Below are 13543 nucleotides of genomic sequence, written 5' to 3'. Positions count from 1 at the left end.
TAAAAGAACAATCGTTTCTCTGATTGATTTTTTTGTTGCAGGACTGAACACATCCTTAGTACCTATGTATATATCCGAAATAGCTCCTTTAAATTTACGCGGTGGTCTCGGGACGGTGAACCAATTAGCGGTAACGGTGGGTCTTCTGTTATCACAAGTGCTGGGTATCGAACAAATCCTCGGTACCAACGACGGTTGGCCTGTACTGCTTGGCTTAGCCATATGTCCTGCCTTCCTTCAGTTAATACTTCTTCCAATTTGTCCGGAAAGCCCGCGCTACTTGCTCATCACCAAGCAGTGGGAGGAAGAAGCGCGGAAGGCACTGCGAAGGTTGAGGGCGAGCAACCAGGTCGAAGAGGACATCGAGGAGATGCGAGCGGAAGAGCGGGCCCAACAAGCCGAGGCCTCGATCAGCATGATGGAGTTGATTTGTTCGCCGACTCTGAGGGCGCCCTTGATCATCGGCGTTGTCATGCAGCTCTCGCAGCAGCTGTCGGGCATCAATGCGGTAAATATCGGCCGACGGACGAGCAAATCGTACGGATTAAAACCGACAACCTGTTCCAGGTGTTCTACTATTCGACCAGTTTGTTCGTCAGTTCGGGGCTGTCCGAAGAGCACGCCAAGTTCGCCACCATGGGCATCGGCGCCATTATGGTGGTGATGACCGTGGTCTCCATTCCCCTGATGGATCGAACCGGCAGGCGGACGTTGCACCTTTACGGCCTCGGTGGCATGTTCATCTTTTCGATATTCATCACCATCTCATTTTTGATAAAGGTTGGTTCGTTGGCACTGTTGCACCTTTCCTCGGTGCTGGCAATCGAACGGTGATGGTGGAAATGATCGAAATGCTGCCTCTTGTCGTTGTTTCGCTCTGTCTCAAAAGAGTCATCTCGCAAAAGGCAGTTGCTTCGGTAGTTTTGAAGTGTTGTGATTTATTCAGTGGAGCGCACAGGAGTCTTGCTAAACAATCATTAAATAAGAAATGATCTCTGCAAAAAGTGACCAGAAAAAACACAAGATGATTTCTTATTTTCTCGGTTTGTATAAACCGGCACTAGGTGCTGGGGTGCCACTAAATGATTTATTCAAGATGGAGATGTTTTTGCCACATTATAAGAGATATGTGAGCGGCATAAAAATTTACATATTCTTTATATCCAGATTTTCCAGGCTCGAGGATATCGAGTCAGCATATCTGTAAAATGGTCAGGAGTTTATGTTTTTTCAATATATCTAAAAACACATCCGAAAATGGAAATGCGAATGTAAAAATAACGTAAATTATTTATTGGCACGAATTTTGTCGGTGCACAAATTGTATTCTTTAGTTTACCAGGAACGCACAGCCACTCCAAATTACTAAAGAATGCAATTTTAGCGACAATAAATTGTGAAAAGAGTCCCCGCATGTTTATTCTTTTGTTTGCAACACCTCGCATTTGCTTATTCATTTAAAACCTTTTCATCCAATGTACTTAGTTTTATACGAGTAATTATTCTTCCGCGAATTTTAATTTAACGAGTTCCATTTCTTTTTTGAACTTCATTTCCATAAAAAACAATTGAATTAAACATTTTTTAGTTCTCATACAATGATACGCCTATAAACTTTTTTATTTTGTTTGCTTCCATTAAAGGCGACTTTTATTATAACTTAACGAATGAAAAGGCATCAGTTTAATGAAGTTCTTTACATTTTCTCGGTTATTTTCCGAATTAATTCGTTCTCATAATTAATTGTTTTACGGAAAATGTTATGTGCTTTCTTGCATAAAACTCGCCGCTAGTTTTTCGCTCTCAAAAACTGCCACTCGTGGTGGCGCCACCTACATCTCGGAAATAAATAATAAACTCGTCGTGAAAAATATTTTCGTCGGTGTATTGTTTTTTAATGACAGAGGGTGGAATGAGGGCAGAAAACAGATGCAAAAATAATGACTTTACGAATTCGTGCAGATTATATACACGCGTGTATTGCGAGTTGTATTTTTAGCGAGGCTTAAAAGTGCTTTGAAACTTTAAAAGTTTTTCTTTTGTTAATTGAAGTTAGTGTTGTGCCGTGTCGAGGTCTTTCTCAACAGCGATCAAAGCAGATTTGGTCATTTTTGAGAATTTCGCCGACAAGTATAAGGTGTAGATCATTTATTGAGACTTCCTCGGGCTGCGCCCGCGGTAATGACTGATACGCTTTCTTCGGGCGCACATAAAGCCACAGTAGATCCAGGTGTGTCCCGGAGGAAGCGATTTCTTTAGGATTAGGGTCGTGAAAGGGTTCTTGTAAAACGTTTTGTAGCCCACACCCGTTTCACGACGCGACAGTCCTGTTATCCTTTCAGTGGCGGTTTCCTGCGCTTGCTTCCACATCTCACCCGCTTCTTATGCCTCGCCCTGTCTGTGTGTGACGACTTTCCTGACATGGTGGAGGAGGGACGCTGTAAATACCTTGCCTATAACCTACACCATTGTCACCCGCACGCCGAGACTATATACACACTCGAAACACAATGCATGTGTACACTCGGACCGGGACTTATTCGGTTTGCTTTGCAACAAGATCCGGACAGGTCCCGTTTTGTGAGTAGCTGGACACCACTTAACCGTGCTCCAATATTATGATTTTATCTATCGCGGTCACTCCTCCCTGTCGGGAAAGAACACCCTTACTACTGCCTGATAGGAGTTTTTTGGATACGTGCAGGAGATGATAGACTGGATGTCGTATCTGTCTGTGGTTTCGACGTTGGGATTCGTCGTGTTCTTCGCCGTGGGGCCCGGCTCGATACCCTGGATGATCACCGCCGAACTCTTCTCGCAAGGACCTCGACCGGCTGCCATGTCAATTGCGGTTTTAGTCAACTGGATCGCCAACTTCCTGGTGGGCATCGGATTCCAGAGTTTAAAAGTAAGTGGAAATGCAGAGTTACGTTCTTTTCATGTGGCCACCAAGTTCACCAGCTACCGCTAAATTATTCTCTTTTGTGATTAAGCTGAACAAAGGCGTCTATAAGCAGACCGTCTAAGATTTGAAAAATGTGACGCATTAATACTAACGAATGTTTTACCTATAATTATATGTACATATTAGGTCTTTGTTTCTGAAACGATTTAAAACAAATTACATATTGGGTGATTCAAAATGAATGACAACTATGTATGACATTTCATAAGCATGCATTTGTTTCTTTTTATATCATTGTATTCTGATTTGACAATTTTGAAAATTGCGCGACTATGAACTGTCAAAGAAATGTCAACTACGGAGTGATCAAGAATGACTGAGTCTGTTGGTAACAATGAAATTTGGCAAATTTAAAATTTACCAACGAAGGTTAATTTTTGTAATAGTATAAACATAACCTGCATAACCAAGAATGTTTTTAATGTCATCTCAAGTTAAAAAATCCGGCCAGTGCGTGGTCAGTGCCAATTACTAGACAAAAATCACTAGTATTTTCAATTGTTTCATTGCCAACAGACTCAGTCATTGTTGATCACGCTGTATATGCTACCCACACAGTTGCGACATAAATTTTCGTACATAGTTGCCATACTTATCCACAATCATTTTGAATCACCCAATATTTGAATTATAAAATTAAAAATGAATCTCAATATGCTTCATCCCACAGTAATTGTACAAAGTTTACAACTGACATTTTTTACATGGAAAACACATCGTTGAATTTTTTACGTACAACTGTTTTAGAAAAGTTGGTTTCCATCCTAAAGTCCATTCACGTTGGATTTTTCCTGCCAAATTGTTATCACGTTGCAAGCCTGCGCCTCCTTTCCTAGTAATTTTTACATTATCGTGTTTTATTCGTGATAGAGCGATTTGACGTCTTTAATTTTGAATGTTAGTTAGACGTGTGAAATAAAGTCACAGACTTTTTAATAAAATTCTATTCCTGGGTGATTTTACCGTGGCGAAAAGAAAAAAGGTTAATTTTTAAATTACGTTAACCTTCCACAACTGACGTAATGTGACGAAACCCGCAAGCTAATTCGGACTCAAGAAAAAATAGCTTCAGTTCGAAAATTAATTAGTTAGAATCCTTTAATATTTAATGTATTGTATGTATTAACATGATTATAATCTATTTACGACCTTTATTGAGCAGTTTTAACAATACAACGTTATTTTAAAGGTAATATGTATACATCGAAAAAACTTAAATTAGAAAAAAATCATTAAAAATCAAAATACACCTTTCTTTTGTGGTATGCAATTGTAACAATACATTCTTGAAACGTCACAACCACAATCAAAACGTACAAGTGTCTCTGAATAAATTAAATTTTATTGCCAAATTTGTTCCATCATTTAGATGCATTCCTTACTTCCATCGCTTCCAATGAAAGAAACTTCATACAATTTCCTATTGGGTTCATTTTCTATAACTTATTCTGGTTCCTCATCACTCATCATGTTAATCGCAGAAGGTTAAGTAAATGTAGTCATTAAGGGTTTTTTCACTTAATCAACAACGCAAGCAGAAAAATACAACACCAATAGGTAGGAGTTAGGTATTATACCTATTGTATGTACTATGGCGGACAATAAATTTAGGCCGGCAAATTTCTGACATTTCAAAAAAGTCAATGCAAGCTACCATTTATTGTCATTATGACTGATGTGTCAGTTTCTCAAACTGAAGGTTTTCAAGCTGTTTGGCGTTTCCTTCGCTCTTTTCGTAACTTACAGATCATGACGCATTACCATAACTGATTTGTAGTAGCACTTCTCTCTGGTGCACGCTTCTTTTCCCAATTTTAATTTTGATTATCGCTGTCACGATGACAAGAATGACAAAAATCGAAAATGGGGTTAGTTGAACATAATGCCAGCTTCACATTTTGATGTCAAGCTAATGACAGGCCGGCCTAAATTTATTGTCCGCCATAGTACCTAATCCTATCATGCCGATTAACAACTGACACTATTTTTAGTGCAAATGATAACAAAATAGATGTATTATTACCTATTGTTATCCTCCAAAAAGTTTAATAACAATATTTGAAAAATGACTGTTTCTTTGCTGACAGCGAATAACATAACCTCGACAGTCTACGAATGACTTGGTTACTTTATCAGCCCGTATTGGTGACATACACAGCTAAAGCATTTTTGAACTAAAAATCACACCGCCACAATATTGAATTATTTGACCTTGACTAGGAAAATCCAACGTGAATGGACTTTAGTTACAATGAACGAAACTCCAATTTTACATCTGGGGGGCGGTAAAGTAACTTTACAGGCCTGGCGGGCTGTAAACCAAAGCAAAAAGCCCGCAAATGGGCGCGACCGACGCAAATTTCCGCGTTGGTGTTTTTTTTTTCTTTAGTTTCGCGACGGTAGCAAAAAGCAAGATGAATAAAATAGAGACACTTGAATTGAAATTATTATTAATTGTCACATGAACATTACAAAAATAATAGGAAAAAGCATAAAATTTGAACTAAAAATCTGACGAAATGTGATTTATTTCGCTACGGTGTGAAGTATCCTCCGGATTCCGCCGCGAATTTTCCGTGGCGGATTCACAGCGAAAGTTTCGAGTTGGTTTGGGGGATCCTTAAAATGACTGTTTTTTCTAGGAAAAAATACACTGAGACATATTTACAAATGTATCAAACCATATTACTAAAACCTTCATAAATGCACTCTAAAATTCTAGTCGAACGCTTCTTCTATAGACACCTTAGAGAAGAAACCGTTCAGAAGTCTTATCCATATCCTGTTAACCAGTTCCGTGTAGGAATCTTCTATATCTTCGTACACCACTGCCCAATTGTCATTCAGCACTTGATTGATATTATCACCCAGCGTCTTGTCCCCATTGAAGAGATTATTAAAATTGAAGTGTATCTTCCCCGGGGTTATTTTCACTTCACTCTTGACGAACTTCATGTAGGTCTTGCCTTTCTTCTTCACTTCTTCATAACCCAAGACACATTTCACGTGAAGATTTACTGCAACAGTATTTTCACTTCTGGAACGTCAAGATGCTTGAGACTCACTCAAGGTTGTTTGACCCGTGCCTTCCCCCTTGATTGGGAACAGGAGTATCGTACCATCTAGTTTGTAGTTCCCTGGCATTCGCAGCTCCGGGAATGTACCTTCCAGTACAAGAGTCTTTTTGTCGAAATCAAACCTGCAAACTCCTTTCGCTGTAGCAATTCTTCAAATATTCCAAACTCACTCAAATTTGTCCGCTTTTACTGTAGTGATACCGAAGATTTTTACATTGTTGAAGTGTTGATTGACTGATACTCGGCCGGAGCCTTCTATGTTGATTTCCGGCACTTCCAAAGGGTTCAGGTTTGGGATGTTCAGTTCCGGGAAGGATTTAGTCATTTGGGACAACCCATCAATGCCTGCTTCGAACACGCACTCTTTCCATTTGGGTTCCTTCCGGTTACACTTTTTGAAATTTGCCGCTAGAACACGGTTTGTAGAAACATTTCCGAAATTCTTTCCAAGTTAGACTTACGGATTTTAACACTTTGGCAACATACGAACAACACTAACAACGCTGTAAGAGACTTCATTGTGATCAGTGATACTAATATTAGAATCATATACTTATATATATATATACCTATATAATACCTACCTAAACATAACACATTCAACCGGTATGCATTTTTTGTAAATGCGATTTTAATGAACCATACCAGTTCTATTAATTAAAAGTTGTTAGAAGGTCAGAATATTTACCGAACTTATTTGGTCTCTATAATCGCATAATTTCGTTTATTCAAATTTTCCATGAAGTTCTCTCTTCTTTTATTTTATTGTTAATATAAATTATTTATCAAGATCTTATAAGCCAGTATTAGTTCTGGTGGCGTAAAACCTACAGGGAGCACACAAATCCATCTTCGTGTAAAACTTAAGGTTATGGCAAAGTCATTGTGGAAATATTGAACTGGAAATTATAATTTTAATTAATTCTCAAAATTAATAGATATTTGCACAAGTTTTAGACTGGTCTGATCTAGTTTCAGGGTGGAATAATTTTAAAGTGTGATGTTGTAAACAGTGATTTCATAGTATTTAATCAAATCCATGAATATTTTTGTTAATCCAGTCTGATTTTGAAAGTTGTGCAGATATTTTAAGCTGAGGTAGTACAGTCACAATCACGGAATTTCGTCAGTCGTTGTCATTCAACTGACGTTAGCTGTAAACCAGGTTTTATATATTTCTAACCCTACATTGGAATTTTTGACATGGATGTCAATTTGACAATCATTTTTATTGTGCGTGACAGAATTTCTGTAACAAAAATTTTGAATGTCAGTCATAATGACAATAAAGCTTAGGCTACACAAATTTTTTCGAATTGACACTAAAATAACAAAATAATTGACGAAATTCCGTGACACTAACTGTACATGTTAAAAGGAGGCTAGATAACCCAACTCGCCTTATGCAAATGTTTGATGGTTTAGAAGAACATCAAAGGAATCAGTTTGTTTGGGAACCGCTGAAAATTTTCAAATTTTGCGGGCACTTGTGACGTACGACCAACCTAAAATGTCAAGTTTTTCTGTCATTCGAGGTTATTATCTTTTCAAAAATAAATTACTCCCTATGATTTAGGGATATTCGTTACTACGGGGTGATCAAGAAGGACTGTTTAAGTTGGTAACACTGGATCGTATTTTAAATCGTATAACAGGAGTAACTTCCGGTTGTTGGTGGCTTGTCATTGTTAATAATATACCTATATCAGATATTTGTCAAATAAACCAATAAAACATATCCAGTTGCAGTGTTATAAATAACCGAATTAAAAAATTTTCTTAATTGTACTGCCAACTTAAACAGTCCTTTTTGATCACCCGGTAGATTGCCATAAATTTGGTTCGGTTGGAGGCTATCTGGTTTCTGGTGACAAACAAAAGATATCGTAACCGTAAGGTAGCGAATTCCTTGTAACAGTTGCATATGGGTCTATTTCTCGCTAAGTGATGGATGTTTTTTCGTTTCACAATCAATTTTGGTTTCTGCCGGCATATTTAATTGGACTTAATATCTCAATTCATAGTAACCAACCTTAAGTATTCAAAATTACTTTTGAAAATTCTAGTTACACACAACATGAAAAACGTTATTTCCCTAAAAGTTTTATCGTTAAATTTTTCGAGTTTCATCAAGAATCTTTGTTAAGATTTGTAAAGTGATAATAAAATAGTGCCTGGATCTTATTCAGAAAACAACAAAAGTTTAATCAACAAAGTAAAAAGACTGTAATTGTGAGTAAAAGCATTGAATGAAACATAAAAGAAGGTGCTCAGAATGCCTGCCGAAGTTTGCAACGGAAGCTTCAGCACCACGTGTCCAAGAAAGTCGAATTCGATTCAGAATGTCTCGGTTTTGACGAATTTCCTGAGCGGAGTGGCGTTTTGAACTTTCAGTTTCGTGAAGAATTTCTTCTTCTGTAACTAAAATGCGATCTTCTCGTTGGCGGCCAAGATCAGGCTTATACATTTCGAAACGCCCGAAATCGCGAAGATGCTACATAACGTCTAGAAAGGTTCGTGCATTGAGAAGTGTCCTTTGAGGAAACCTTTCACCGTAGATTTGCCGGGCCAGCTCTGAATGTCCACGGGCTTCGTCATAGATCAGAACCATATCGGTTTTCTCCAGGTTGGTAAAAGCCATTTTTGATTTAAATTGAGGTTAAGATTGAGGTTCTTGTCAAAGTGACTTAATTTTGAATTAAATGACAACAAAAAAGTCTTCAATGATTTTTTTAAACCGTTTTTCATAAAATTCAGTAGTTCCCAAACTTTTTTTGAAAATATTTTAGTCCCTTTTTCTCAAAAAATATCAACATTTGTATAAGGCATTATTGACTTAATTTTACCTGTTGTGGAGTTCTACCACTGGTTAAAATATCTGCACAACTTTCAAAGTCACCTGTATTTTCTTCATTTTCTCTTTCTGAACGATTTTCAAACAAATTGCATCATCAGTTATACTTTCAGTGCCTCTGCCATAAAATAATCTTTTTAAAATATGGTTAAATAAGTTAGTATTTCTTCAAAAAAAGTATGATGGAAACACAAACTTATATTGAAATTGAACTAAACTACAATTAACAAAATTCTTTAAATTATGCTTAGCTCACAATCTCAATCGAAAGCTTCTTCTATTGACACTTTCTCAAAGAAATGATTAGCCAGTTTTCGACAAACTTTATTCACAACCTTCGTATAATCTCCTTCAAGGTCAAGATCAAGAACACGTTCCAGTTCTCATTCATCACACGAATGATGTCATCTCCGATAACATTGTCACCACTGAAGAGATTATTACCAACTTGAAAAACTATCAAACCTGGCGTTATCTTCGTCTTAGCCGAGACAACCTTTACGTAGGTTTTGTCCTCCTTCTTGACTTCTTTATACTTCGGCAAACTATGAAACTTCACATCCCCTGGAAACATCTTTTCAGACCAGCAACCACCACAAATTCCACTCACTCAGCGTCGCTTCACCAGATCCCTCTCCCCTAATCATCAACAGTAAGAATTTGCTGTCCACTTGTACCTCCTTGAGATCTTCAATCTTCTCAAAATCTCGACACTGTTGTTGTCGAAGTCGAACCTACAACTCCTCCATCAAGCTAGTTTTCTTCACCTTTCACCAATCTCACTCTAGTTTCCCCATTTTTGCACCAGTTATCCCAAAAACTGTCAAATTTTAGAAATTTTGAGTGAGCGAAACTCCTCCAGTCGCGGTCCCCACGTTCACTTCCTGGATAACCAGCGGCTCCAAATTCGGCAAGTTCACTTCCGGGAAGGGTCTAGTCAATTGGGATATCCCGTCGCTGCCTGCTTCCAACACGCACTCTTTCCATTTGGGTTCTCCCGGTTGCACTTTTTGAAATTTGCCGCTACAACACAATTTTTGGAAAAATTTCCAAAAGTATTTTAAGGTTATATTTACGCAATTTAACACTTTCGCAACATACGAACAACACGAACAAGACCTTAAGAGATATCATTGTGGTCTGTGGTGCCAATGATAAGATATTTTTCTATATATGTATACAGGGTGTTTTCGAAGTTGAGGTGTTCCTTTTAACATGTGATAGTATGCGTTGTTCTAAAGAATTTTAGCTAAAATCACCTTAGTAAAATGTGTACGGCAATGAAGATACAATAAGTCAGTGGCGGCTCGTGACCAAATTGAAAGGGAGGGCACACTTGGATCAATTCGGATTGTACCCAATACTTTTTTATTGCTGTCTATATCCATGTCAGTGCCAGTGAACACGGTGTTTTTAGATTGATCTATGTGTAATTTTAACTCAGCTGGTTACGGAGGTCCGTGTTGCCCAAAATTCCAAACTCGACTGAATAAAATAAATGTTTTTGGCTTATAGCATGCTTTTTAACTTTTTGGCCCAAATGTTTTAAATCTGTAACACCGGTCTGAACCCAGGCAGGATCGCAATCAGTAGATCCCATTACCAAACACACGAAACAATAAAATGAGTTACTTACATCGCAAGCACATAACCAACTAGCATTATTGTACATAACTCTGTTAAAATTTCTTACGACAATTTTACCCTTGATCAAATTTTGTTTACAAAGTTTCAGGTTTGGACGAGGTGGACCCAACTGTTTAATTTCTGTCCGCTCTTCAAATCCAAGTCCAACGGCGGTTTTTAAATTTTTAATTGATTGAACGGAATTTATGATAATATTCGTAAATAGCACGACTGAAACCTAATGTTACTATTAATGCAGAATGCTAGTAAAAACTACACTTGAAAGCAGAAAATAAAAGCACTAAACACATGTTTGATTAAGAATTAGACGACAAGTGTTGCGAACTTGCAAATCAGTTGAAATCTCGGTAATTTTGTTAAAATTTGAAATTCATAACTTCGGATAGGGATTTTTTAACATGATGCTCTCGGAGAACTTGTAGAAGCGTCGTACGTCGTAGAGGAAAATAAACGAAGCGGGCCAAGCTAGTGCTTGCCTAGGCCGCGAGGCGCTTTTGTAACGTAAGATCCAAATGACGCTGAGCGGCGCGCAAAATACAAAATGCACCCATTCCCATTGTCACATTACAAAGGCGATTCGAACTTATTACAATTTAAATATTTGAATAGACTATATAACGATTTTTATATTTATTGTTATCCTTATTTTACAATTTGTTTTGGGGGGGCATTGCCCATCTGCCCCTCCTGTACCAGCCGCCACTGCAATAAGTTAATTTTTTTGAAATTTTTGAAAAAATCAAATAAGCATGGACGTTAATCAAAACTACTGTCAGAGTTGTCATCTAATTAGTCGAAATGGCTTTATTATTAGGAAAATAATGAGCTCACAGATATGTTGCAAATGCATGGGCAATGTTATCACGTTATCAGAATGCATCTGCAGCGTCCAGAGAGTATTGCAAAGCGATTTCCAGAAAGACACCATTCTGGGCCAGGTTAGTTATTAATCAAGTACAGGGGAGAAATGGACAGGACCGGATTTTAGAAAACAATAAAAATATACAATCAATTATCTCCGTTAATACAAACATTTTACTAAGAAGATTTAGGCTAAAATTCTTAAGAATAATGTGTAGTACCTCGTGTTACAAGGAACGCGTCAACTTCGAGAACACCCTGTATAGGAAGATGTCACACGCAACTAGTATAGGTATGCACTTTTTTGTGTTAAAGCAGTTTTGTCAACCGGTTCTATTAATTAAGAGCGAGGTTAACATGTTTACTTTATCCCTTCTTGTAGTAAGAACTTTATAAATATATAAATGTTCTGTTTTATACATATTTTTTTTGTTCTGTGAAAAATTTCTTGTATGAACTGGAGGTCTTGAAGAATAACCAATAACGTTGCTCTTTCCAAATTATGCAAAATTCATGCATCAACTTTTTCTAGAAAACAAAAAACATAACTGTCAAGATTGACATTTCTAGTTTTCTTAGTTCAGTGGCGTCGGTATTTCAATTATTTTGCCTGCAAACGGCTCAATCCTTCACGAAAGAAGAATATGCAAACATGCATTGACAGCAATGGGGGACACTTTGAACATTTAATTTAATAAAATTTCATTTTTGGTAGTTGTTGGTTTTCATAAGAATTTTTGATTTAAGTGAATATAAAAGAAACAGCATAAATAATAATAAAATGAAGACAAGACAAACAATGCTACAATGAAGACTAAGGAAGCGAGGAGCACAGCAATGTGGTGCAATTGAAGAGGGTCCAGCAAGGAGAAAAAGAGGAACTCAATGAATAAATCTTTATTTCCAATATGTTTCTCTTCAGCTCAACGAAGAGCTGGTACAAAACAACTTACAAGCGAAATTCTCACTTTCATCTCAGTCAAAAGCCTCCTCTATTGACACTTTGGCAAAGAATTTGTTGACCATGTTGATTACTATTTGCATCACAACCTCCTCGAAAGTCTCTTCCATATCTTCATAGAACACCTTCCAGTTCTCGTTGATCACCGTGTTAATCTGCTCCCCCAAAATCTTGTCACCGTTGAAGAGATTCTCAAATCGGAAGAAAACAGACCCGGGTTGAATCTTCGCCTTCCCTGAAACGTACTTCATATGCGTCTTCCCTTTCTTCTTCACTTCTTCGTACTTCATCAAAAGCTCAACTTTCACATTTTCTGAAACCACTCTTTCTAGAATAAAACTAGCAGGAATAAATCTACTCACTCAGTCTGGCCACAGAGTCTCCTTCTCCCTGTACCGGCAACAACAAGATCTTGCCGTCGAGCTTGTACGGCCCCATCATCTCTAACTCCGGCACCACTCCGACAACCTCAAACATTTTGTTGGCAAAGTCGAACCTGGAACTTCTTCGTGAAGCAATTGTGCTTCGTTTCAAGCTACGCTTACTCCAGTTTGTCTACTTTGATCTTGGTGAGGCCCGAAATTTTACTCTTCTTGTATGTTTGCGTCACTACGGATGTGCCTCTTCCCCCTGATATGCTGACTTCCGGTAGAGTGAAGGGCTCGATGTTTGGGAGGTTCAGTTCTTCGTAGCGCCGGTTCAGCTGGGGTATACCGTCGCGGCCAGCTTCCAGAACACACTCTGTCCATGTTGGCTCGTTCCGGTTGCACTTTTTAAAATTTGGAGCTGGAATGGACGTTTTGGAGAAATTTTGGGAAACATTTTCACACTACACTTACGCAACTTCACACAAGAAATGACCGCGAACGATGCTAACAAAACTAACAGACGATTCATGGTGCAAAGAATTGGAAATGAAGAGAAACAAATATTGTTTATATAGTGGTTTATTTTTTAGTTTTGTTGAAATACGGGTTTATTCGCTTCAAGGGCGTAATGTAGGTCAACTGCTTTAAAATGATTTCCATTCAATTTTTCGGAGGCAATCTACAAGGACACCCATTTAATTATTTTAATCATTGCGTCAAATGTAATAGTGAAAATTAGATACTACAGTCCATTCGATTTAGGCATGCAGTGTAGAATAGCATAGGGACTATTTTCCCGTCGTTGATTGG

At 37.8% G+C, this 13543-nt stretch overlaps 3 protein-coding genes and 1 long non-coding RNA gene across 19 annotated transcripts in view; 1 reads left to right on the top strand and 3 right to left on the bottom strand.

Moving 5' to 3' along the window:
• Nucleotides 1-13543, top strand: part of Glut1 (Glucose transporter 1) — a 201663-nt gene that overhangs the window by 128718 nt on the left and 59402 nt on the right. For 13 of the 14 annotated variants that reach the window (XM_069039699.1, XM_069039683.1, XM_069039646.1 and 10 more), the window contains 3 exons: nucleotides 42-508; nucleotides 568-780; nucleotides 2684-2908. In XM_069039699.1, the coding sequence (XP_068895800.1) occupies nucleotides 42-508; nucleotides 568-780; nucleotides 2684-2908 (905 nt within the window). The remainder of the gene's footprint in view (nucleotides 1-41; nucleotides 509-567; nucleotides 781-2683; nucleotides 2909-13543) is intronic. The other variant, XM_069039663.1, reaches the window with a different exon arrangement.
• Nucleotides 5661-6638, bottom strand: LOC138124719 (protein takeout-like). Its single transcript, XM_069039874.1, has 4 exons — nucleotides 6504-6638; nucleotides 6213-6450; nucleotides 6031-6164; nucleotides 5661-5982 (listed from the first exon to the last, which is right to left on the bottom strand). Exons 1-4 carry the CDS (start codon nucleotides 6589-6591, stop codon nucleotides 5684-5686), a joined length of 759 nt encoding a protein of 252 aa, XP_068895975.1. The 5' UTR covers nucleotides 6592-6638; the 3' UTR covers nucleotides 5661-5683.
• LOC138124798 (uncharacterized) lies at nucleotides 9249-11712 on the bottom strand. Of its 3 annotated transcripts, none has more exons than XR_011157278.1 (5): nucleotides 11626-11712; nucleotides 9973-10103; nucleotides 9680-9919; nucleotides 9507-9630; nucleotides 9249-9460 (listed from the first exon to the last, which is right to left on the bottom strand). It is a non-coding gene; the product is annotated as an uncharacterized lncRNA (long non-coding RNA). The 3 variants fall into 3 exon arrangements; XR_011157273.1 differs by having other exon boundaries at nucleotides 9973-10131; nucleotides 11626-11704; XR_011157274.1 differs by having other exon boundaries at nucleotides 9973-10145; nucleotides 11626-11683.
• Nucleotides 12287-13354, bottom strand: LOC138124725 (protein takeout-like). The gene is made up of 4 exons (XM_069039886.1): nucleotides 13205-13354; nucleotides 12911-13151; nucleotides 12728-12861; nucleotides 12287-12678 (listed from the first exon to the last, which is right to left on the bottom strand). Exons 1-4 carry the CDS (start codon nucleotides 13260-13262, stop codon nucleotides 12380-12382), a joined length of 732 nt encoding a protein of 243 aa, XP_068895987.1. The 5' UTR covers nucleotides 13263-13354; the 3' UTR covers nucleotides 12287-12379.

Source organism: Tenebrio molitor, chromosome 1 (genome assembly GCF_963966145.1).
Source record: "Tenebrio molitor chromosome 1, icTenMoli1.1, whole genome shotgun sequence".
NCBI lineage: Eukaryota > Metazoa > Arthropoda > Insecta > Coleoptera > Tenebrionidae > Tenebrio > Tenebrio molitor.
The sequence above is the reverse complement of the archived record's forward strand: the minus strand, read 5'-3'. Positions and strand labels throughout refer to the sequence as shown.

Excerpts from the sequence above, each read along its gene's own strand:
- LOC138124719 (XM_069039874.1), bottom strand. The coding sequence starts at position 6,591 with ATGATTCTAATATTAGTATCACTGATCACAATGAAGTCTCTTACAGCG. Across the intron at positions 6,451-6,503 it reads TTGCCAAAGTGTTAAAATCC|CGGCAAATTTCAAAAAGTGT; the intron begins GTAAGTCTAACT and ends ACCGTGTTCTAG. Across the intron at positions 6,165-6,212 it reads GTAAAAGCGGACAAATTTGA|GTTTGATTTCGACAAAAAGA; the intron begins GTGAGTTTGGAA and ends AGGAGTTTGCAG.
- LOC138124725 (XM_069039886.1), bottom strand. The coding sequence starts at position 13,262 with ATGAATCGTCTGTTAGTTTTGTTAGCATCGTTCGCGGTCATTTCTTGT. Across the intron at positions 13,152-13,204 it reads CATTTCTTGTGTGAAGTTGC|CTCCAAATTTTAAAAAGTGC; the intron begins GTAAGTGTAGTG and ends CGTCCATTCCAG. Across the intron at positions 12,862-12,910 it reads ATCAAAGTAGACAAACTGGA|GTTCGACTTTGCCAACAAAA; the intron begins GTAAGCGTAGCT and ends AAGAAGTTCCAG.